Here is a 27159-nt window from a genome sequence, read left to right on the forward strand (position 1 = left end):
GGTGGAGTTTGTTAGCACCTGTGTAGAGAAAAAAAGCAGACACTTCCAAAGACAAATCTTCCAGGCAGACTTGTCAAATCATAAATAGTTTTATTTCGGTACACAAGGATACATCCTAAGGCTGTATCCATGTGTACCAAAATAAAACTACTTATGATTTGACAAACCTGCCTGGAGGGTTGCTCTTTGGAAGTGCCTGCTCTTTTTCTCTACATGGTGGTCCGCTCTCCTAGCTGAAGATTTAGGGCGGTGGACCTCTTCTCACAATTGGTGAGTTCTACTGAGACCTGAGAATTTTCTATATATATATTACTACTATCAACTAGTGTTCATTGTTTATTTTGTTAGCACCTGGCAAAGTTTCTGATTTATATGGAGAACACCAAAGATATAGGGGTTCATTTATGTCAGGAAATGCAGTGTGCAAAGTGTAATGTCAGGAGCAAGTCCCCATGTGTTTTACCCCACAATGCAGCATTTCCCCCATAATTACAGGACACTAACCAGGAAAAGAAGTGCATGATTGAATTTCAGCTGATTCAGTAAAATGTATGCAACTTTTCTCACACTCATGCACCTTTTGTTGCAATATTGCCATTTAGTACCTTTAATGCAGGGGTCCCCAACTTTTTATTACCCAAGAGCCACATTGAAATGTAAAAAGAGTTGGGGAGCAACACAAACTTGAAAAAAGTTCCTGTGGTGCTAAATAAGGTCTATGATTGGCGACTCCTAGCCTATAGGAGGCTCTGTTTGGCACTTAACCTGGTTTTTATGCAACCAGAACTTGCCTCCGAGCCAGGAATTAGAAAAAAGGAGCTGATTTGAGGACACTGGGAGCAACTCCCAAAGGGTTGGAGAGCAACATGTTGCTCATGAGCCATTGCTTGGGGATCACTGCTTCAATGAATGGCATTCTATATATTTGTGCAAATGCTGGCAAACTTTTTCTATGCACACTGTACTTGCAGAGAGTAAATCTGAACCTTATTATATTAGAGCTTTGTAATGGTGTGAGGTGAAAAGCAAAAGATAAGATAATTCTTTATTTGTCACACGCATAGTTATACAAGTACAACATGCAGTGAAATTCATCCTTATCCACTTTTTTAGACTGTGCAAAGATAAAACATACTAGTTAAATACTACTACATACTACATACTATTTACATAAGTGACAGTGAATGAAGATTGTATAAAAATATCAAATATAAAAACAGCATTGCAGTACAGTACACCAAATAACCATGTGGTGGTGAAATAAAAAAGAATGTGATCCTGAAGTAAAGAATTGATTAGGGAATGTGGCAAATAACAACATTAGTACAAAATTCAGTATAAGGAGAAACATTGACTAACAAAGCCTTTAAGCCTTAAAGTTTCTATAAATAACTTATTTTACAAATATTTTACTCCAAGGGACAATATACGTCTGATCCTTTATTCATTGAAGTATTCATGCCAGAAGGCATGCTTCCTCAGATGTAACAAATTCAAGGATAAATGGAAATGTTTCCCAATGGGGAGAAAACACTATTTAAATTTCTTGCTACTGAGTATAGAGTCCTGCAGCAGGTCACAAAAATGTGGGTAATGGGCAGTTTGGGATAAGCAAGTGTGAATACAGGCAGGTGGTGTAGGTTCAAATTAGTCTTCCCTCACCATTGGATGGCATCACTTAAGCTGGCCATAGACTCAAAGATTCGCTCGTTTGGCGATATCGCCAAACGAGTGGATCTTTCCCCGATATGCCACTAACGGCATGGCTATATCGGGGGTAATTCGAACGTTCAGCCGTAAGGCTGAACGATCAAATTACGATACGCCAAGGGGCTCCCATACACGGGCAGATAAGCTGTCAAATTGGTCCAAACGACCGATATCGGCAGCTTTATCTGCCCATGTATGGCCACCTTTATTGATACTGCTGGAGCAGAAAGAACAGTTATGTTTACCAAGTGCAGCTGCATTACTTTCATATCAAAATGCCATACATTAAAGGTACCTGTGATCTAAGCAAGTGGCTTAACTAGATATTACTGGACCCCACAGCAAATAATTTTTCAGGTCCCCAACATGTCTAGAAGTTGATCTGTTTTACCAATATTTATTGAAATTGTATATGAATTAGGGCTTTATGGGGCTCTTATACCTCCTGGGCCCCCTGCAGCCACAGGGTCTGCTTCCTTTGTAGTTACACCCCTGATCTAAGCCACCCATCCATCACACCTTCTTTGTGAATTGTACACAGTGGGATGCAGGGGATCCCTGGAGTTACCACTACCTTAAAGATGGCAGTAGGTCCAGGATTCCTTACTATCACCAGACATAACATACTTGTGCCTAAAGAATTGGCCACAAATGTCATTTATATACCAGAAGTGCCAGTGTAAAAGGAGCAGTCAGCACGACTTCTTACACCTTTTTCTTTTTAAGTTGTAGTGCAGGTTCCCCAGTGGCCACTTATCACTGGTCAATATTGAAGAAATAGTAATTGAACAGCACCACTCAATCTTTGTAAGATAAAAAAAAGCCTTTATTGCAGACTTCTGGCCATCACATACCAGAAGTGCCAGAAATATTCTCAACATCCACATTTTTCACTGCAATTGTGTCCAATTTTTATTGAAGTTCATGTACAATGGTGTCTTGATGCACAGGCTGCAGTTGCATGAGTCACGTTGCCTCATGGCAGCTGTAGTTATAGTAAAACATTGCATTGGCGTAAAAAAATAACAACTTGTGCCCAAAAATTCTAACTTTGCACATTCCACTGCAATAAATAACCCCTTGTGTAAATGACCCCGTGTGTACAAGCAATATACTTGGCTAAAAAATTCAGAGGCAGGATTTGTGTTTATTTGAAGTTGCATGGGGGTTTTGGGTGAAGGCAGATTGGAATAGACTTTCAAGTGTAGCCACAGGAGAAAAACAAGGAAACAGCTAAGAATGGTAGAAAGAACTGAGAAGAACAGAAATTGCCTTGCCTTGTAGGCACCTATACTTCTCTTGTTGCTTTCAGCAGATACTTGAATCTGGCCTGGAATCCCTTGGGTACAGCAATAAAGATATTTTAATGGTACATTAGAACAAATGGTTTAAAAAATGTTGTTTATAGTGTAGCCATGAAACAGACTGGGCTAGTGAAAGAGTGAGGTGAGTTGTAGAATAGAGTAGAAGATAGAATGAGGAGATACTGACAGTAGACTTGATAACAGACTAAACGGGGGAAAAGGTGAGATGCTGAAAGGATGATGAAAGAAAAAAGGTGATATTAGACCTCCATGATTTACAAGTAGGATGAGGGGGCACAGGAGTAACTGAATATGTGCTTAACAAATATGACCAAATCAACAGAATCAATTTTTAGCAATAATGTGGTTAAGGAAAAGAGCCTGGTTTTGCCAATGGTGTTAATGTGGATAGAGAAGAAAAACAGGATAGTCAATTGTCCTAATTCATCCAGCTCATATTCATGCCATCAACAGTTATGACTCATGACTCAATGACTCATATGACTCATCCACTTACCTCAGTAGTCAATATCAGATGCTTTCCTGTGTAAATCCCTTTACTGGCTCCTAATTTCCTCTGGAATTAAATTCTGACAACTGACGTCACACTCACCTCTGATCTCAAAAACATGTTCCCTATACTCTGTTTCTGACCTTCAACACTCTTCTTTTATCATTTCATCCCTTTCCCAACCGAAAACCTTCTATGAAGTTTCTGCTTGTCTCTGTATGCTCCCTTTTCCACCAAACCGTCAAACAGTCCCTAAATATATTTAGAGAACACTGTTTAATGCACCCAAATTGATCAGAAGACCACAGCGTACAAGGAATCACCAATTGTTTTAAAAAAACCGTGTACATAGGTTATTTCCTCTCCCTTTAGATTGTAAGCTCTTTTGAGCAGGGTTCTCTGATCCTATATATTATTGTTATCCTTACTTGTTATATAGTATACAGTACAGTACATTATTTTATCATGTTTATTGCTGGTGCTTAATAAATGAAGATATGGAGGGAAAAGTTATAGGACCTGAATTTAATGAGGCATAAAACCCTTTCCCATATTTCTTAGCTTTCATGTCACCTTAAAATGACTGGTATTTTATATTTTACAATTTTTACAATTAATTTATATTTTATTTTGCAATTCTTGGCTTTTAAGCAGCTGTTTGTTCTCCTGGACTATTAACAGTAGCAAAAGACAAGCCAGGGGAGGCAGGCAAGAAACCTATTATGTTTATGAAACAGACACACAACACTTAAAGACTAAAAACAGTGCTGCTTATAAAAAGTTCATTTATGTGGCCTTTCCCTAGAGTTAGAGAGACGCAGGTCAACCAAAAAAAGAGAAAAGCAGTGAGTAAAGCTGGTCATACATATTAAAGTCCTTGTTGGATTTGGCCATTGACATTCTGGGCCATATCGAGCTGATATGATGATGAATCATAAGAGGTGTGATGTGTCCCTCACAGAAAGGGATTTTCAGAACTGACTAATAGATTTATGCCTTATCAGCGAGGCATTTGGGGAGGGCACAAAAATGGCAGATAAGCTGGCATCTAAAAACCATCAGCTTAAATCAGCCTGTGAATGGCCAGCTTAATATAGTAGTGTATATCTGATAAATAAAGTTAAATCCCAAGGAAAGTGGTTAGTAGGAGAAGAACCAGAAGGACCATGAACCAAAAAGACAATGGATTGACTGTGGATTTTTAAAAAAGAAAGAACCCAGAAACCCAATAACCACTTTCTGAGGGGGGGGGGGCAGGCGCGGACTGGCAATCTGTGGATTCTGGCAAATGCCAGAGGGGCTGCTATAAGGTGCCATAGAAAGTCTGTATTTAGTGGGCTGGTGGTGGCTGTTTGGGCCTCTGAGTGGGCCTCTATGTACCTGAAATGCCAGGGCCTATTTTGATTCTCAGTCCGGACCTGGGGGGGGGTTAAGGAAATCAAGGACAATGAAGACAAGACAAAAGGGTTCAGGAACTGTGAGACTTACTGCAGTACAGCAGTTAGAGAGACAGCAATAAGCCAATTCAAAGTGTTATATAAACAAAGTTGCACCTGAGCGTAGCCTTACTTACTCAACAAACAGTAATTCACAATTGCCCTAAAGAAGAAGATGGCAGAACAAACACGTAGGAATAAAAGAAAACATGAAGGCTCTCATTGCTGAACAACCAATGGCGCTATATTCTACCCATAGTATATGCACTAGCAAAACTGTCCTGTTGTTGGGTTAGTGATTATTGGTGCTGTTTCTCTGTACTAATACTGGCCAGAACTCTGGAGAACAAGGATGACATCACCCTAGCTACTGAATAAAGGGACTAAAGTAGACATACATCAACTTTTGTTTGTTCAAACTTGCAAGTGATGCTTACTGTCTGTAAGGCACCAGCGCAAAACAATGTCTTATGAATTCATTTGATTTTGCTGCTTTTATCATTCTAAGAAGGATATACTTTGATACCTTGCCCAGTAATATGTTTTTAATATATGTTTGGGTAATCCATACTACAAACAGGGTTACATCATTTGCTGTCTAACTTTGCTCTTGTTCTTTGGATAGATTGAGCTGCAGGCCTGTTGTGCTATTTCCTTGTTACCGCTCAGTCAACAAACATTGTAACCTCTGGGATCCTGTTTCTGATTTTGTGCAGTTTTTCTGTCTTTGCTCTGCCCCTGAATGCTTGTCTGTTCCTTCACACCCTGTACTCATTCTTTCTTTCTATATTAATAGGTCGCAAGAGAATGAAATAAATGCTCATACTCGACCTCCTCCCTAGAAAGAGCTAGCTGCCATTACAGATGAGCAAGGTGCCTTACGCAGTGTGTATTTCCATATATATACCAGGCCAATATATCTACAAATGGCTGCCAAGAGACACGTTCTTTCTTGCATTGTAGTAACCTTTTCAACGAATGATGATTCAAGCCTGTGCAAGGGCTGCTGACTAGCCAGAGTCATAACAGTTACTGTCTCAACAAGCTACTTGCCAATGGGAACATACAACAAAACTGGACTAAGCTGAAACTTCAGTTCACCAGAAGCAGCTAAAAACTAGGATGGATATAACTTGCAATAATTAAATGGGTTTAAGGGTCAGGCAGATCAGAATTTGGGCTTACAATGTGATCTCATGGAGAGCCATCAGCTCAGATCTACACAGCTATATCAGTTGTGGTTCTAGATATTGATCAAGAACATTTTGGGCCAATATGCAGGTTAATAGTCTGGCCACGTCTGCAGCCAGTATCTACCTGTATATGTTGGGCATGATTACTGTGCCAGTCACAGTTATTATTGCCCCTTGAGACCCATCTGCCAAGATTACAGTAACCTGCCAGTTAAAAGGTTGCAGTGTAATGGGCACTAATTGAAACCTGTAGCAGCCCACTAATTAGGAAGATTATATGACACTTTGTGGGTTGCTAATGAGACCTTACTTTGAATTAAATTGAGTTCTAAAGGTATCTATAGTGTAAAAGCCAAACAGAAATATATAAAGACATAAACCATATAGAGATATAAGATATATCAACCTATCAATGAATAGAGTTAATGTAAAACATTTTTTAGAAGAATAGTATGACAATTTCTAGTCTTTCTCTGTTGGAGAGAGGAAGGTAAAATTAAAAAGTGCTCTCTGAAGATGTGATTACCTTCATGGGGTAGTGTTCCATTGCATGTGCTGGAGACCAATAAAGAAAAAAAAACAGATTGGGCCAGGTATAATATAGATTTATAGAAATAAATTAAAAGATAGCCAAAATGTAACAGAAAGACACCTATTTAGTGGGAATGACTTATAGTTGTAGCCTGGTGAGAGACAATAAATGCGTTAGGTATGCGAGTTAATGTAAGCTTAGACAAACAAGCAGCAAAATCAAGTGGTTTGTCCTTCTTTTGTCACTGGTGCCCCTTCAGGCCCTTGATAAATGATCCCTTGCCTTGTGCTTTATATCTCTCCACCTGCAGATTTGACCTCTCAGTTTGCAGAGGAATTCAACCCTTTCCCTGCTGGCTCCTTTCTGCTCTCTGCATTTATCCTTCGATGGAAAGATCTGCTGTCGCTTTCAGTGTAGCTTGGCACTAATAGAGAGGGTGGGTTTTGTGGCACAATCCTTTACGTTCAATAGTTAAAAGAGATGTCTTGTTAAACTTATTTCTGGTGGCCATTTTTTATTGTTTTAAAAAATCAAAACATAAAACCAATAACCAATATTATTTATTTACATGTTTTCTGTCCTGATTTCCCTTAATTTAAATCCCCCCACAGTATAACTCTCATTATCTTTTCAAATGTGTATTATATATCTTTAATTGAATTCAATTTTAACCTCATATAATCTTAAAAATGCCTGTGTTGGCCAGTGCTGTAAGCAAGAGGCAACATCTGTCTATCTGTCTGTCTACTATCTATCTATCTATCTATCTATCTATCTGTCCCTTTTTGTTCTCCTTCTCTCTCCCTCTATTCATATAGGCAGAAGGCAATCCTGCCTGTTTTTAAACAATAATGCACAATAATTATGATATAATAACAGAACATCAGTCTCCAATGATACCTTGGATATTAATCACACAGAACCTCATTTGCATTGACTTTTGAAGAAGAACCTGAGAGTGGTTTTATTCACATGCATATATTTTACTATCACCCAGGCACGTTGTGTTTTTGGGAGAACACGTCTATGATAAATTGCTGGAGCTTTATACAATACTTCCTGGCATGGAAGCCCAATAATAAACAGCACGGAGGTTGGCACTTAAACTTAAAAATTGCAATCAAAGTGGAAACACAACAAAGTTTGGCAGTGAGAAGACAAAAGAGCTGCAAAAGGAAAGAAGATGCAACGATACAAATCTTTCTTTTCCAATAAAATATCATCACCTAAAAGATCTTTTTTGCATCAGTGTCTATATCCCTCTGATTCTGAACCCAAATCTGCCTTTCTTTGTGCCCCTTTCTGCTTATAATTAGAGTCTCTCATCTCTCTGGCGTATTAAATTGAAGAATATTATTAGGTGTAATGGGCTATTTGCACATTAGACCCTGAGTGGAGGATTTGGTTATATCCATTTCATGTACTAGACGGGTGTTGAGGGTGCATATACACATGTTGATAAGGTGTCTAATAAATAACGGATGCAGCATAATGAGAAACAAGGGGGAGACAACATCTGTTCCCTCCTCCCACTCCAATCAATGTAACACATTTAGTAGCAACTCTCACACAAATATCATGCAAATAAAACAATCAAATAGGCACGTCCACATCGCCTTCTAGGGATATAAATTAAGGGGGACTTTTTGTAGTAGGATTTTTCTGTATCATAATATTATTTAAACAGAGATAAATAAAAACAAGATTCATAAGAAATGAACCCTCTTTAATATGTTTTATTTTAACGTATAACATTTAATTCAATGAGAACGCCCAGCTTTGTCCAGGAAATGCCGGGTTTCTAAAGGATGAAAATATTGCACATGACATATGCATTTATATACCACGCTAATTCCTAACAAATTATATAGAACTTTCATACCATTTATCTGGTTTGTGTGTATACAATCTATCTATGTAATCTATGTAATCTAGCTACATCATCTATCTATCCTTCCATCTGTCTCAAACAACCATCTATCTTATTTTATATACAGTATGTACCTGTCTATCCATTTAGACACCTGTCTATGTCCCCCTGTCTATCTCCAGCCATCCATCTGTCTTTGTGCCAGCCCAGCTGTCCCTACTCAGAGTGTGTAGCTGCAGACCAGGGCTCGTCTCAACAACACATGGGGCCTAAGGCAAAAGCAAAACTTTGGACCCACAAATAAATGTGTAGCACAGAATTACATCCCTGTCCCTTGTCCAATTTGGTACTCAATTTGGCCATAAGGGAATACAGGATAATCCTGACATGCCATTAAGATCACTGGATGAGCATTGTATTAACTACACACATGTCAGAAAGATCACTGTAGAAAATGGCGTTAGAGCATCAAATGAAGCCCTCACATACAAGTAACATGATGGATAATAAGCCGTGTATTAACTTGAGGCATGCCAGTGCAGAATATGTATTAAAAGAATTGCATTAACCCCTCACGTGCCATTAAGGTCACTGCAGAAATGTATTCAGAGCTCTAACCCTACACATGCTAAGATCACTGCAAAATATAGACGATGAGCACCACATTAACCCCACACTTGCCAGTAAAATCACTGCAGAAAATGTATTCCGAGAATTGTATTAATCCCAGACATTCCTGTAAGATTACTGCAGAAAATGCATAAGGAGTAGCGCATTAACCCCAGACATGCCAATAAATTCATTGCAGAAAATGGATTCAGAGAACTGCATTAATCAAAGGGTGGTGCAATCAGATGCATCTTAAATCTGATGAATTGGGATATGGCGTATATTGTGCACTTTGGTAGGACTTTTTTATTCAATTCTCATGAAGAATCTGTTTAGTTAAATGCACTTTTGGGGCATTTAAGTGGGGGCTCGTGGGTTTGAATGTTTGTGCCTTGGGATCTTCATAGGTAATTGCTCTAAACATGTTACTGTCATTATACATCCTGCTTTCCCTATTTTGTGTGTTTGTGTAGTTCACTTGAGAAATTTTTACAGCTTATTTGATAGCAGGTGAATATTTATTTAAAACCCTAAGAAAGTTGAAATAACTGCATGTACTTACATAGATGGTGTTGCATTGATTTCTGATTATTGGTCCCTATTTTTGCAATTTTTCTCCATATTTTACAATGGATTGATGAAATGTGTTTATATTAAACCATACTTGTCAGCCCTACTTTTGTGCATTTTTACAGTTTCCCCCCCAATTTTATTGATTCATTGCTAGGAGCTCCATAACACATTTCTGGACCATTCCATCATGTTTTTTTCTTTATTTAAAACTTGCATCTGCTATTCCACTATTCTGGTAGTTTTTCTTTACTGGATTAATCCCAGACATGTCAATAGGATTTCTGCAGTGCTTTTCAGCACTCAGATAAAGGTGTTGTACCAGTCACATGAGATTACTTCATCCAATAAACCCTAAACTTGCCTGTAACTAAAAATGGATAATGAGCACAGTATTAACCTTAGGGACCCTATCCAATAAAATGCATGAGGCCCCTACCACCAATGAGTGCAGGAACTATCCTTCCCATCCTCTTCTAATCACCTATTCTCTCCCAAACAAAGTCTGCTCTCACCTTTCCTATTTTTTAATGTTTCACTCTTAATTTGATAGCATCTTTTTCCATTTACCTTAAGCTTTCTTTTTTCTCTGCCCAACGTGAGTTTGCCTCTCTCCTTTCAGTGCAAGGAAACTTGTCTATCTGTTCTTCAATTGTCTTCCCTATCGCATAGATATTCAAGGCGCTCCTTTAGATACGGGGAAACAGCTGAGACACAGAGGATTTCTTAACCTCCACGCTTTAAACTCCTGCCACTTGTTCTGTCTCTGGTTTCTCGCAGCTGTTTGCTCTGTGAATATCTTTACTATAGGATAGACAGAGTGATAAGCAAATATGCTATAAAAGGAACAAATAAAGGCAAGTACCTGCTACAGGGCAAAACAAAGGGGAGAAAAAGAAAGAGGAGGAAAGTAGAAGCAAGGCAAGAGTGGATCACCCCCTTAAGGTGGCCATAGACACACAGATCCTATCGTACGAATCGAGGATTCGTACGATTTTCGGATCGTGTATGGCGTGTGCCGACATCTTTCGTCCGGCGGAGATCGGTCGTTTGGTCGATCGGTCAGGTTTGATTTTGACCCGACCGATCCCGCCGGAACCCAGGGCACATCGTAATCGGATCGTTCGGCCATGCGGCCGAACAATCAGATTACACCCGATATAGCCATGTTTGTTAATGGCATATCGGGGAAAGATCCGCTCGTTTGGCGATGTTGCCAAACGAGCAGATCTTTGCATCTATGGCCACCTTTAGACAGCCAAGAGGGGATACTTTGAGTTTCCTGCTTGTCCCTGGAACCCTATCCTGGCCTCTCTCTCATTTATTCGTTAGTTATAAAACTGACACTACAGACCAGGCAGTGCCCAGCTTTATATCTGTCTTGTCTGTGCATTTAATTCAGCATCAAATATCTCATTTTATTTTTTAATATTGTCATGTTCTTTATTTTCTAAAGAGGAATGTTACTTTAAACAACATCTAGGGGCTGATTCATTAAGGGTCGAATATCGAGGGTTAATTAACCCTCGATATTCGATTAGGAATTGAAATCCTTCGACTTCGAATATCGAAGTCGAAGGATTTAGCGCAAATATTGCGATCGTACGATCGAAGGATTATTCCTTCGATCGAATGATTAAATCCTTCGAATCGAACGATTCGAAGGATTTTAATCCAATGATCGAAGGAATATCCTTCGATCAAAAAAACTTAGGAAAGCCTATGGGGACTTTCCCCATAGGCTAACATTGACTTCGGTAACATTGACTTTAGCTGCCGAACTAGGGGGTCGAAGTTTTTTTTAAAGAGACAGTACTTCGACTATCGAATGGTCGAATAGTCGAACAATTTTTAGTTCGAATCCTTCGATTCAAAGTCGTAGTCGAAGGTCGAAGTAGCCCATTCGATGGTCGAAGTAGCCCAAAAAATACTTCGAAATTCGAAGTTTTTTTTACTTTGAATCCTTCACTCGAATTTAGTGAATCGGCCCCCTAATGTTGGTAGGATCTATCCTTTAACGAAAATAATTGCTGGTGCCAAAGTCCCATATGTGTATTTAACGGAAAGTGTTGATATGGGATAGCCTGTTTTATATATATATACACGTGTAACATTAAATTTGCAAATGATTAAAAAAGATTAAATATTGCTATGCTGACTGTTTAAATATCTTCTTAAAAGCATTAGCTCAAAACACTTAAGCAACAAGGCTTTTTATCTGTGCAATCCCAACTATTCCCTCAAGAGTAAGGGCACACGTGCAGATTCAGGGAGATTAGTCGCCCCAGCGACAAATCCCCTATTCTTCGGGGCGACAATCTCCCGAACTGCCTTCCCCTGACTTCTCACCAGCTATAATGAAAAATCGCCAGCGGGATGGCACTCGCGGCGCTTTGTTTTCTGAAGTCGCCCGAAGTTTCCTCGTGAGGCAGAGGAGATCTGCTTGTGTGCAGACCCTAAAGGGATACCCTAAATGTGCATATATTTGTCTTCAAGGCAATTACATTGCTGCATTTATCTTTTGAAGTGCACTGGTATCACATATATTTTTCTTGTGGAGGGAGCACCAAATCCTGGCTGCTCTTGGGGAAGTACAATTTTTATACTGGTGCCAGTGGGGAGAAGCAGCTACCTTGGTGCTGGTTAGAGATGATTCATTCCCTGGTTCTGACCCTCTGTATGTGTGAACCATGCAAAGACTTGCTGAATCTGATCCCTTTCTTATAATTGCTACATAGCGCAACACTAACTCATACACACTAACTCGTGTGTACAAACACACACACATATTCATATACTTTACATACATTAGCACACTTTGTAAAGATGCTATAAATTCTCATTACTATGACAATGTAGATAGATGAGAGAGAGAGAGAGAGAGAGAGAGAGAGAGAGAGAGAGAGAGAGAGAGAGAGAGAGAGAGAGAGAGAGAGAGTCAGGTAAGATTATGATAGACCCCAAAGTGCAAAGGACATGAGAGCTGATTCTGTCTGCAATCAGCTAGAGAGACAGACAGATAAAGAAGTACAGACAGACAGATGCAAGCCAGGGAGAGGAACACACACAGAAGAATGAAGTTGAAGAGAGACACAAAGTGCTTAGTGTACTTGCACCTGTTGCTGAAGGGACTTTGCTTTCTATTCCAACTTCCCAAGCCCAGTAAATCCATTGTCCTGCCTGTCATATCTGGTCTCCAGACAGTGTTAGTGCTGCCTATAATGCCAAGCATGATTCTACCTAGAACTCCATGAGACCTATATGTGACTACAGGTCAGGACAGCATGCAGCCATCTCTGGTTCCACAGTCCCACTAAGTATCCAGTACCTGTGTTAATGAAGCAGATAGATGGTAGTAACTAGCACTGTTTACTTCATGACACATAACTTAGCAAGCCCGGCAACTCTGTAGCTACCTCATACATCACCTTGGCACAGGCTCGCAGGGTCATTGCACAGAGTTGGCACAAGAGGGCACATATATCATGCTATTAGGAGCTACAACAGCATTCCCATACATCATGTGGATTTCATGGGCGGTTGGCAGGGCTGGAACAGGACAGGGCATTGATCATAAGAATAATTTGCCAGTTCCCAGGGATGGGTAGTGCAGGCAGTGCCAGGCCAAAAGACTTACCTGTGAGTTTTTCATGAGATCTGCCCACATGCTGGTCCCATCCCCTCCTCTCATGAGCACATGGTAGGCAAAGAAGTAGATCCCAGGCAAGGGGCAGGTGAATTTGCCAGTTGATGGCTCATAATAGTTTCCAACATTGGTCACAACATCATCGAATCGCAACACCTCATAGCCCTCATGTGGCTTCCTTAGCCCAGCATAGAAGGCAATCTTGGGGCTGTAATAGGAAGAGACATATCCTCCTGGCCCAGGACCTGGTGGGCCTGGGGGTCCAGGTCTGCCCGGTTCTCCAGGTGGTCCTCTAGGTCCTGGTGGTCCTTGTGGCCCTGGAAGTCCCCTGATTCCTGATTTGCCTTTCTTGCCTTGGTCATCCTTACCTACCTGAAGGTTGGGTGGTGGTGAAATTAGAGCTAATTCTTGGCTGGAATCTGCCCCATGTGTCTGAGGAGTGTAAGGGTCACACACCATCTTGCAGCTGCCCAACATCTCATAGTGGGTGCTACTCTTAGAGCTACTAACCAGCAAAGGGATGGCAACAAGCAGGATCAGTACCATGGCCACCCCTATGGCAGCACCAATCACTCGTTTCCTTCGGCTCAGCCTGGACGCTGCCAGGGCTAGAAAGTCCTCTTCACTTTTGGAAGTAATGGTGGCAGCTTATTTTGTGCCAAACACAAAGAGAAAGCTGCTGGAGCAAGTCCCTCTAGCACAGAGTTTCCCAAGAGAAGCGTTAGGGAATTGCACCTGTTGCCCACTTTGACAGGCGGCGCTCAGTCCTGTCCCACTTGGCACCTGAGCACTGAGTGGAGATGATGGGGCTTGTCCTGTGTGTAGAGCGATGTATCCCTTGTCCACAGCCTATAATGCAGATATGTAGCTCCAGGGCTCCTTTCTTCATGCTACTTCATATGGGTATAATGTGCGACTCTCCTCCAGGCGCTTGTGCAACTCTGCTTAGATGCGAACGATAAGGGAGGTCTGAGGAGGAAAAGATGTGTGAACTGTCTTTAAGGGAATCAGAGCGACCTCTGGTGCTATTAGGGAGGAGGAGAGCTCTGCTGCCTGCAGGCACACTGTCTTCTCCCATCCCATCCTATGCAAAGCAGTTCTCTCTTCATTTACATGGGAGAAAAGCAGATTGGCATAGACAGGGATCTTTTCAGGGCAAATATGAGGAGGGGGGGGGAGTGGAAAAGTTTGTCTATCCCATAGTAAAGATATTCACAGCTCTCTTTTACAATCACCACAAACAGCTAAGACCACCAGAGACATGGAACAGGAGTTTAATGTGTGGCTGTTAAGCAATTTGTCTTAACTGTTTCCCCTGTATCCTAATAAGCTCTCTGAATATCTGTGCAACGGGGAAGACAAAACAAAGGACAGTGATCATACTTGTATGTGTGTTTTATTCAGTGCTCATTATGGTTAAACTGAGTGCATGCATAGACTATATCTTTTTCAGTTACACATTTCTGGTGGTGGCCCAAGTTTTGCTTTTGCCATATATTTTGTTGATTTAGCCGTATCTTCTGTATAAATCTATACAATAAAAAAAGCATACAAATACTACTGATCAGGCCAGATTGTGGTGTATTTTATCTCAATGATATGTATATTTTATTGCATCTTTTTATTCCTCCCTGTACTTGCACTAAGGAAAGCCTGCAAGCCTAGAGATGTTTGAGATATGTTTTATATGCTAGGATTGTATTCCCTCAAAGCAATTAAGTACTTTCTGTGGCTCTCTGCCTCTGCATTAGGATTGATTAAGAGCTGACAGTTCCAGTGGGAACCACCTAGGGGTGCAGCAAAAGATCATAAACCCCATCTCATTCCAGACTGATCAGCAATTAATCAATTAAAAAGGCTTCTGTGGACAGATGTGTCTCCCAGGGTTCCATGAGATGGGTCAGAAGGTCTCTCATTTAGCCACCTCCAGAAAGCTCTGATCTTTATGTGAGTTCCATCCACCAGGTGCACTCTGGGAGCCTGTCTCTGGCCTGTGAAGCAGCAATGACTTTCTTTTGTATATCTTTCTTTGTTGTGCAGGTACAGGGAGATTATTTTTCCATTGCTTTCTAATATCTGGCCAGCCAGCTGCACCAGAATAACTCACGGAATGATGATGAAACCTGGGAATATACCGCTAAGTACCTTATGTCCTGAAAAAATGAGTCGGCCAAAAGTCACCAGAACTCCATTCAAGGGACCCTCCACCAAAAACACTTAGTGTATAGCAAAGAAAATTGTATTTTTGTTAAACACTACAAAATGCATTAGTTACACATTTTCATTCATTCTAACAAGAGGTGTAAATATTATTGAAGGTAGATTGCCACACCCACGATCTGGGCAGGGTACGTGATGGATGGTGATGTAACAGGGCGAGAGACGTCATGGCGATCAGCGATTGGCATGTTAACCAAGGGGATCCTGCCCAGTTTTCCTTATTTGGAAAAAGCGATACCAGGTAGGTATTACTGTGTGCCAGGCCTGCTGTGCGGAAATTTTGGGCGACTATTGAAAACGCATTGCCGCGTGTGCATTAGCATACTGGCATTTTTTAAATAACAAACAAGAACTATATATATGGTATCAATAACACATTCATGACAACAATGTACCCATGGAAATGTATGTGTTCAGGAAGTACAGCTGTTGTGTATCTAAGATCGGCCACTCACATGCAAAGTGCATTTGCTCAGCTCTTCTTTGATTAGTGTCTCCAAACAATAATAATAGGAATGTGATCACTTGTTTCCATTGAATTGGCATAATGTGTTCTTAAAGGGGTTGTTCACCTTTGAGATAACTTTTAATATGATGTAGAGAGTAACATTCTGAGACAATTTGCAATTTGCTTTAATTTTTCATTATTGAAGGTTTTTGAGTTTTTTTAGCTTTTTATTCAGCAGCTCTTCAATTTGCATCTTAACCAATCTGGTAACTATGGTCCAAATTCCCCTAGCAACCATGCATTGATTTGAATAAGAGACTGGAATATGAATAGGAGAGGCCTGACTAGAAGAATCAGTAATAAAAAGTAACAATAACAATACATGTGTAGCCTTACAGAGCATTTGTTTTTTAGAAGGGAGACGCCTATTTGAAAGCTGCAAAGAGTCAGAAGAAAAAGGCAAATAACTATAATCTATAAAAATAAATAATGAAAACCAATTAAAAAGTTGCTTAGAATTGGCCCTTCTATAACATAATAAAAGTTACCTTAAAGGGGAAGCACTCCTGTAAGCTCTCTCCTTAACCTTTTCCATAATATACAGTGCCCAGAAATTCACAAGACTCCTTTGTCTCTGCACTGAAGTATTTGGGCAGGCCGAAGGTAAGGCAGAACAAACATTAAATATCAGAATAGAAAAATAAATAGCAAAGCACTGTAACCCATTGTTAAATGGACCATTTTTGGACAATTTTTAAATTTGATTCTGTTATGGACCATTTAGTACCAAAAAGCTTGCAGTCTAATTTCTATAGAAATCAGATGCAACAACCAAAGGCAAATATTTATCCATTGGAAGGCTTTAATGATTTATTTATTGGTGCATAACTGCGGTTTTATTTTACATAACCACTGGGATTAAACACTTTTGTCAGAGCAATTATACAGTATGATCACCAAACGTGATTGGCTTTGAAATCAAATTCCTAGTCTCTCCGTGGCACACTGTTATATCACCAGTGGGGGGTCTATTTATCTAAATCAAGGCAAGGCTTGCCATTCTCTGTGTTTGGATTTAGACTCTTTCATGTACATCACTGACTTGATACAGACTTACCCCTTTTGTTGTTATTATCTCTTATTCTCTGTTCATTGGTATTCGTTACTTTGCCACCCTAACTCTTTATCTTGTTCATCAGACTCATTATTTTCTTCTGGTGTCTTCTCGTTCTGTCTCTCTGGGTTCTGCTTAATAAATTGTGCAAATGCCCACAGGACAGGAGTACCTAGTGATCTTTGTGTGATAAGACTTTGATGGTCAGCATTATTTACTCAGCGTTACTCAGAGATACAACTTTTGAACTGACAAAACCAGACAAAAAAAGACAATAGGGTGGAACAAGAGGGGCTGACTGGATTGCTTGTGCAGGAGGACAATGAGACAATATAGTATAATGAATGAGTGTTGGGGCCGCAAGCAACCCCCTCTCTGCAAGCCATACCTTCTGCCCCATGATCTCTCACTCTGCTGGTTATTTATCACGCTTATTTAGAAGTATAAGAGGCCATTTGGCAGCATTGGATGTATTATTAACTTGAAGGGGAGATAGAGCAAGAACATCCTCGTTATCCCTAACAGAGCTTGATTAATCACCCCTCTGTGTGTTCTTCTGTTCTCCTTGTGTATACTGGAGACCTTAGTCTCCTGCGCTTTCCATGTATGCGGCTCCATTCAGAGATTGTCATACATTAGACTGTATTGGCATGTCAGGCTATTCTCCTTCTATAACCACGTACATGCAAGGAGAATGAAGGCAGAAAATATATAAATAAAGAGAGTGTAGATCAGACACAGCAGGAAGTTTCAAGGAAGATTCAACAGTTCAGCAATTCTGGGGAAAGGTGACTGTAGTGGATTGAAGGAGCAGATTGTTGCAAGAAGAAAAGGAAAGGCATGCCGGCAGACATTATATGTGTAAATATGCACAAAGCATAAACTAGGGGTAAATAATTTATTTCCTTTGACTGGGGACTGAGTTCTTCTAACAATGCTTGATTTACATAGGACTTTTGTATGTATGTATGTATATTTTTATTTGTAAAGCGCTCCTTGAGGGCAAAGCACAAATTAGTAGTAACAAATAAGGTGTCATTGGAATAAAAAGTAACAATAAGTGCATTATTAGAAATACAATTCACATAAATATAAAAAATATAATTACAATACAGATTAAGTGCTCAGTGTCAAGGAAACAAAAGGCTAGAGGACCCTACCCCGTAGGGCTTACAGTCTAAATGGAAGGGTAACATACAGGCACAATTCAGAGGGGTATTAAGGTGCTACAGGTTACAGTTCGTTACACTGTTATATAAGTGCCAGTTCAGGTGTTATCCAGGTGCTCCCAGAGGTAGTCTTTGAGTTTTGTTTTAAAAACACTGGAGGAGGACTTTTCTCTCTAAACCATTTCCCACAGTAATCTATGTGCAAACAACTGCCACAAACAGCAGAGTGAGATTCAAACCTGACACCAACAATGAGATCCTGTAAAGGGCACACAACAAATAGGACGTAGGTGCCCAGACAATAGATTTTGTTTTGTCCTGCATTCCCCTGATGTAAAACAAATTTAAACTGACTGCAAAGGCTTGTATGGTAAAATGCCAGCTTGTAAGAACCCTAAGATGCAAGTGCGATGCATTTATTGATGCAGGCTAATCAGAAACCCTAGTGCTATCACCAACTTCAGAGGTTCCCATCCATCAATAGGTGCACTGCATACGATTCACAAGAAGTCTGGGACAGGGGGAGCAATGCCCAGTAAAATGATGTAGAAGTACAAGGACCATCTTTAAATGCAAGTATGTTTTGGTGGATATGTGCAACTGGCTGTGGCAAACTTGCTTTACTGCAAATGCATTTAGCAGTTCTTAGCATGAACTACAGAGTGCAGTGATATGTACCTGCTGGATGGATGTTATAATGAGCAAGGAACTCCCTGTTATAGTTTAGTCATTATTGATGAGTTGCATAACCATGCAGAAATTGATTTATAATACCCATATTATTTTTATTTTAAAATTAAGAGTTATATGATTTCTTAGAAATCGCCCATTGTCTAGAAATCATCCAAAATTATATTATACATATTGAATACAACAGATACTTATTAGCCCAGGCTGGGGTTTCTGTAAAAAAATTGCATTTGCTTGGGAAGCTTTTGCAGTGAGTCACCATTCTCACTTATTTCTTAGGGATCCCTTGAGACTGTCAAAGACCAGTTGCAGGCTTCTTAGAGTAACATCTGACACAGGTTAATATGTACAAACAGAAACTTGTACACGTTAGAAAAAAAATTTCCCCAACCAAAGGTGCGGGATAATAGAGCCGGCACTCCAGTTGGGGTATCAGTTACAGCGCTAGGCCACCTGCACCAGCAGATCCAAGTTCAGACATTGTCCTCAGTGTTTCCAGATCAATATTTATCAATCGTAGTGCCATTGGTTGTAACTAAAGACAAAGTTAGGGGACTGAGTCAGGATCTGAGGACATTTATATACAGTATCTATAACAGAACTCAACTAAAATACTTGTTCCCAACTACTGCCATTTGAATGGGAGGGAACATAGAACTTGTCTCCTACCCCAATCTGCCCGTACCTCTAGTTCTACTTTCCAAAGCCCTGAAGGAAAGGGTTTAATAAGGTGACAGTGGGTTTTAATTAAGGCTAAAAATTAACCAGTTCCATGCTGTGGGACAGTGCCTTATATCCAGATTGCTCCAGTTATCTCTTCTACATTCACACACAGCTCACTGCAATCTGTCCGTCCCTCTGAACTGTGCTGACCATCTCCTCTGTTGTTCTTTGTCTCTGCTAATAGCTATTGACTATAGCTATCAGGTCGGTAAACATTGCAGTCTCCTCCAAGATGACTTTCCAGTGGGCCTGGTTTGCTTTATATAAATAGGAAAACATAAATATTAATTAGATGTAATCAGGTAAAGAGACCAGTGCAATATTTCCAGTGAAGGAAACAAAACTATGAAATGTTCTGCTCCCCTTGCTAGAGGATTCTAATGACCCAGAGAGTTACCAGTCTAACAAAAGACAGGGGCATAATAAGGCGTAGGGGGGCAGGAACCCGTAGCTTCTTAAATTTGAACTAGCTTTATAATATTGCAATAGCATTCATTTCTGCCCTTAATGTGTTCCTAGGGGACTTTGTTCCACTCTGAGCCATGGGGTTACTCTGTGGTAACTCAGACCATTAAAGTGACATTAATCTATGAGGAATGCAATTCAGGCAGATTTATGGCTGCATGTGCTCCAGATCAATAGAAATCTACAAAACCAAGTCATGTTTCTCCTCCTATTGTTCCCACCCAGTGAATCTGTGACAACAATAGAAATCTCCCTTTCACGCCAAAGGGAAAACTATCATATTCACATCATATACATATTTACAGGTATGGGACATGTTATCCAAAATGCTTGGACCTGGGGTATTCTGGATAACGAATCCTTCTGTCATTTGGATCTTCATACTTTAAAGTCTAGTAGAAAGTGGTAAAGGTTGAATTAACCCTATAGGCTGGTTTTGCTTCCAATAAGGGATAATTATATCTTAGTTTGGATTGAGTACAAGGTACTGTTTTATTATTACAAAGAAAAAGGAAATAATTTAAAAGTTTTTGATTATTTGAATAAAATGGAGTCTATGGGCATTTCCGTAATTCGGAGCTTTCTGCAACGGGTTTCAGGATAACGGATAGCTGTACATGAACTTTTTTTTGTTTTTTTTTTAAATATAATAGAATTAAATTAATTTTAGAAGATGCATAGAGAGAACAGTTAAATGTTTCCAAAAATAGTATCCTAACACTGTTCTGCCTGGATGCAGGCCCGGACTGGCAATCTGTGGGTTTTGGCAAATGCCAGAGGCGCTGCTATAAGGTGCCATAGAAAGTCAGTATTTAGTGGGCTGGTGGGAGCTGTTTGGACCTCTGTGTGGGCTGATTGTACCTGAAATGCCAGGGCCTATTTTAATTCTCAGTCCGGACCTGCCTGGATGAGTATATCAGTGTTCTGGATGCAGTATTGGATGGAGTTTTATATTGTCCTACAGGGTATTGGGCCAGGCTAGACTGTAATGCATAGAGTAGCTTCATATTGTTTCTATGAATAAGGTCAGGCTAAGAGTGTACTAAATTGAGTAGGTGTATACTGTTCTGTATAGAATAGGATCAGGCTAGGACTGTATTGCATAGAGTGGGTTTATCTTCTTCTGCAAAGAATATGGTCGGGCTAGGACTGTACTGTATGGACTAGGTTTATTAGTGAGCCAAACCAGTGGTACCCAACCTTTTGGATGTTACTCCCAGTGGCCCCAAAGAAACTGCTTATTTTTGAATTCTTGGCTTGGAGGCAAGTTTTGGTTGCATAAAATCAAGGTGTACTGCCAAACAGAGACTCCTGTAGGCTACCAATCCACATAGGGTTAGTTTTGGATTCACATTTGTTTCAATAGTTAGGTTAGCCAGCTGGGCCATCATTTGGACCAAATGGAAATAAACCTGAGTGTGATCAAAATGCTTCATGTGACATAAGCAATGGACATACATACTGTAACTCTCTTCAATCACAAAACCCATAGTTAGAACTTACCATTCACTTCTGTAATCTAAAGCCGGCAGCAATCAGCACGTGTCCGGATGCTGGAAATTCTCGGCGTCCCGTGCCGTACAGATTAGTGAAGGAGAAGGTAGGATGAAACTCCACATACCGGATAGTAGGGTAAAAGCCAACAATCTTTGTTAATCCATTTTAAAAGCACGCTGCATGGTAGCTTGACGCGTTTCGGGCACAGCTGCCCTTAATCATAAGCACTGCCGATAATTTCTCTGCATGTATTGACGATCGTGCCATAACTTTCATACAATTGCTGACAGGGGCAGAACATCGGCTGATCTGTTCCTTTCTTCTTTATTTGATCTAAATGGTTAATGGCAGGTCGGGAGATGTGGAAGTCCGATCGTTCGAGGATTCGAATGATGGGATCTTTGCATCTATGGCCAGCTTTAGGGAGCATATATACTCCATTGAGAATGCCAATAAAGATACTCCGGTGGGAAAACATTTTCTACATTGTTGTAATAGCAATAAAAAGTATTTATGTGTGCAAGTAATTCCTTCAATTTGACAGGGTGATCTAATAACGGCTATTAATCGCCGTGCAGCTTTCTGGATCTTTAAATTGGGGACAAGGAGTCCCAAAGGACTAAATAAACGATGGGATATAAATAGTTTCATCTGAGTAATATTTAGATCCAAACTTAATTGAGCCTTTGGCCTTTCCCTTGAATCTATAAAGTCGCCTTGCCCTTTCCTTTGATCCCTCTAAAGGGAATACTTGAGTATACGTGTTTTCTGCTATTTTGCTATGGGACAGAAAATGTCATGTGATTTTATCATTGTGTATTTAAATGTTTTTGTAAAAGACATCATTTAGCCTATGATTAAGGACTAGTGTAGTCTGAAACGCGTCAGGCAGTGATGCATCCTTTGATCTTATGTTTCTTTTAGTCAAACAATAAAGGATACTTTTTTAATGGAGGTGCAGTCTACATCTTTCTAATAATTCTTATGTAGAGATATTTCAGCCAATGAAGTCACACACTCAGAGCAAGGGTTATTCTAGTTGCTTAGACTCAGAAATGCCTTGTCTGAAACACAGATGCAGCAGTATTACTATTATTACTGGTATGAGATCCGTTATCCAGAAAGCTCTGAATTATCTCTCATAGGCTACATTTTATCCAAATAATCCACATTTTTTAAAAATATATACTCTTTCTCTGTAATAATTGAACAGTGGCATGTACTTGATCCAAATTAAGATTAATGATGCAAACTAAACTTGATCCAAACTAAATTAATCTTTATGGGAGATAAAACCAGCCTATGGTGTTTAATGTTTACTTAAGGTTATCACTGCATATTTTCCTTCCCATGTGTAGTTTCCTACATAGTACAATTGTAAATTTAAAAAAAATTATAAATACATACATATAAAAAAACATTTAGCAAAATAAGGAACTGAATCTAAGTCCTAATTTGTACATTTAAATTTGAGCAGATGTCTAAAAAATGGCATCACATAGGAGAAAAATGTCAACTGTCAGTGACTGCAGGTAAGAAATAACTGAATCCCCTCCCCTTTCCAACAAATAGCCAATGAAAGACTCAAAGGCTAACTTGTGGATGAAGCTTTATTATGCTGTTTTATTCAGTGATAATTGCACCCTTGTAAACACACAATTAACCATTTATTATATACCCATTTCAGACCAAACCAAAAAACCAATGCCAGCCATTACAAGAGCAATGGGCATGTGAGAACCATTATTTATCCATATAATAAAATGGCAAAGATCAAAACTTTCTGCTGTGATCACTTTACAAACAGTGAACATAGAAATACAGTACAATATGAAATAATGTGTACCCCAAGCTGTTCTGGCACCCATTGCCTACGAGGAAGGAAGTGGCATCACACTCCCAACCCACCCGACCAGTGTAGAAGTTGTGCAAGTGGTCACGAATCAATGACACAGGCTGTTTGGACAGAAGGCGAGGAGGGAGGTAAAGGAGCTGCGTTTCTTCCTGTAGTCTTGGTGCACCTCGCTAGGTGCTGCACCACTCCAAAGCTTTGAAGTCACATTATTTTTAGGGTGGCATTCAGTTGTACACTAACAAATCAAAATACTTTAAAAAGTGTTGGATTTGACAGAATCCTGGATTTGGTGCACCCCTGATAAGTGGATTATAAGCATACATGTTTATCTTATAAAAATATCATTGGTTATATGTCACATGTCACCTGTCTCATTGAAATTATATTTTTTATTTTATTTATTTATATTATATATATATATAATCAAACAGAATGGAATGCACAACCATTAGTATGCAGAAACCTGGGTGCTAGTCTGAGAAGTATGTAGACAAAATTTCCTGATGTATTTCCTTGGAGTGCTGTCAATCCCTGCATTTATATATATATATATATATATATATATATATATATATATATATATATATATATATATATATATATATATATATATATATATATATATATATATATATATATATATTATCTTGATAAATATCTCAGGGGACCTTTGAAGAAAAATTCCCTGTGTGCACCAGCATTTATCTGTGGATACTTTGGCCGGTGTCTGTTTCCCCAGGATGAGGACAGGTCTTGCTCGTGTACCTGCCACATGGGAGCGGCTACTACTTTCAAAGGGAAAGTTACCTTGAGGCAAGTAGCGCTACCTAGGCACATAAGAGCTCTTGGGGAAGGGACATTGAACTGACTGGACTTATTCTACATTTATCCACCCGGTGTGAGACTGTGGCTTTGAGAGACTGTGCCAGTGGTTGATAATCCACACAGGTTCCCCAGAGTAAAACCTATATTGTGTGGTTTGCATTTACAGTTACTTAATACAGTTTACATAAGTTTATATTTTTTTTTATTGCAAACTGTGCGTGTTTTATTTTTCCTAGTGAAAATGCCCTGAGGTGTGCTCCTCAGTGTGGAGGCACTGCGCTATAAATCCCATTTCCCAGTACTTTTCATACGCAAAAGGGACTTAGGGCCCTGGATTGCCATGGGTTAATAGCTAGACAGTAAACAATTTAGGGATATATATATATATAGTGAAAGAAATAACCATTACATTCTATGATTTGCATATTCCCTGTGGCTCCTTATCTCTTTATGGTTTTCTATACAGTTATATTTAGATTGGGAGCTCTATGGGGCAGGGACCTCCATCCTCTTGTCTCTTTGACACTTAGCTCTCTTTATTGTAACTGTACTTTGTACTTATTATTGTAATAACCCCTGTTTGTTCTACTAATTTATTGTACTTATTGAGGTACAGTGCTGCATTCTCATGTAGTGCTATATAAATAAAAATATACTTACATATGGTTATGGAAGTTCTTGATGACATATTTATATCTTACAATAGTGGGTTCATGATAATTCCTTAAATATCAAGCATTATGAATGGGATCCCTGCCAAGAAATTAAAGGGATCCTGTCATCGGAAAACACGTTTTTTTTCAAAATGCATCAGTTAATAGTGCTACTCCAGCAGACTTCTGCACTGAAATCCATTTCTCAAAAGAGCAAACAGATTTTTTTATATTCAATTTTGAAATCTGACATGGGGCTAGACATTTTGTCAATTTCCCAGCTGCCCCTGGTCATGTGACTTGTGCCTGCACTTTAGGAGAGAAATGCTTTCTGGCAGGCTGCTGTTTTTCCTTCTCAATGTAACTGAATGTGTCTCAGTGGGACATGGGTTTTTACTATTGAGTGTTGTTCTTAGATCTACCAGGCAGCTGTTATCTTGTGTTAGGGAGCTGCTATCTGGTTACCTTCCCATTGTTCTTTTGTTTGGCTGCTGGGGAGGAAATGGAGGGGGGTGATATCACTCCAACTTGCAGTACAGCAGTAAAGAGTGATTGAAGTTTATCAGAGCACAAGTCACATGACTTGGGGCAGCTGGGAAATTGACAAAATGTCTAGCCCCATGTCAGATTTCAAAATTTAATATAAAAAAAATCTGTTTGCTCTTTTGAGAAATGGATTTCAGTGCAGAATTCTGCTGGAGCAGCACTATTAACTGATTCATTTTGAAAAAAAATTTTTTTCCCATGACAGTATCCCTTTAAGTCTCCAGTTCCCATACAAACAATAAATAAAAAACGAATTTAATGTACAACAACCAGGGGATATAACCTGGAAAAAAGAAAGGAAATCACTGTCTGTGCCGTACATTTTGGGGCAGCAGGAGCCCAATGCATAGAACTTAATGCAGTAGCCCCTCCCTAGGACAGAGGCTATTATAAATAATTATGTTGGGGAAAATAATATTATAAATCCACACTACCTGGTTCTGAATATAAATAGGTACTAGCCCATCATTATTATTCAGGTGTTCTGTGGATGAATATGAGTTAATTGTACAACCAGCAGGGAAGCAGTTAAGCGAAACAAAAAGTCTGTTTCACATGTTTAACCCCTTATGAACAAGGAAATGGTAAAATGGACCTGAGCAGTAGCTATAGCCTCTCCTTGTGTATAATTTAGAATCGGAGAGGGAGGAGGGGTAAACTGACAGTTTGATATGCCACGAGGCTGACACCAGGACGCAGTCAGAATATCATTTATCACTTATACTGCAGGATAACCAGACAAGAGACGTGAAGGAGTGTAGGATTATGGTGAGATTAGGAATAGGATATTAGTATGATAATAAAAAGACTTTGGGGTAGAGGTTAGATTTGGGTGGAACAAATAGAAGACTCAAGAAACGGGTATTGTGGAGAAGGATCATTTAAGAGATTACATTAAAAATCAAGGTTACCAACGAGGTCTGCTTAGCCTTTACAAAACAGTAAATACCAAAGTGGCAGGAATAGATTGTGAATACTGATAGGAGGAGCTGGAATTGAATATACATAAGGACAAATGTTTGCACACAGACAGACAGAGCCCACTGATGCTTCTACATATTAACAGATACAGATGTACATAGAAATCACACCCAGCTGTTTGTTATACATTAAGTTTTGACTATAAAACCAGACAATTATTTAATTCATATTTAGACTACTTTGCACTTGTGAATGTCTGCATACTATACTATTTACTCCTATGACACGTAAAATCACCACTTTAGCTGCCATTGACTATAGTAATTGTTTTCAGGCTGCAAACTGAAAAGGAGATGGCAGGAGTAGATTTGGCCACTTCTCCACTGGCTGAATTTTGGGACAGTCAGGTTGGCAAAAACAGGTCAGGTTTAGGAACTTCAAGTGACAATAACTTACAAAAGCAGAACTATCAGCGAAAAACAATCAACATGACCTATAGTGTATTTATTAATGTAGATTAATATTTTGAAAAGAAAATTTTTTGTGTCAGTATCATTTTAAGAAACAAAGTGCAAGCTCATCTACTCTCTTAAAGGGATACACTAAATGTGCATATATACATCTTAAAGGAAATTACATTGCTGCATTTATC

At 39.4% G+C, this 27159-nt stretch overlaps 1 protein-coding gene across 1 annotated transcript in view; it reads right to left on the bottom strand.

The window, feature by feature from the left end:
• c1ql4.S (complement component 1, q subcomponent-like 4 S homeolog) overlaps positions 1–14296 on the bottom strand; it is a 32724-nt gene extending 18428 nt beyond the window's left edge. The window contains 1 exon segment of the mRNA NM_001096911.1: positions 13373–14296. Within this exon segment, the coding sequence (NP_001090380.1) occupies positions 13373–13927 (555 nt within the window). The 5' untranslated portion in view covers positions 13928–14296.
• Between the last annotated feature and the right edge of the window lie 12863 nt (positions 14297–27159).

The sequence above is a fragment of the Xenopus laevis genome, chromosome 2S (assembly GCF_017654675.1).
Source record: "Xenopus laevis strain J_2021 chromosome 2S, Xenopus_laevis_v10.1, whole genome shotgun sequence".
Classification (NCBI taxonomy): Eukaryota; Metazoa; Chordata; class Amphibia; order Anura; family Pipidae; genus Xenopus; species Xenopus laevis.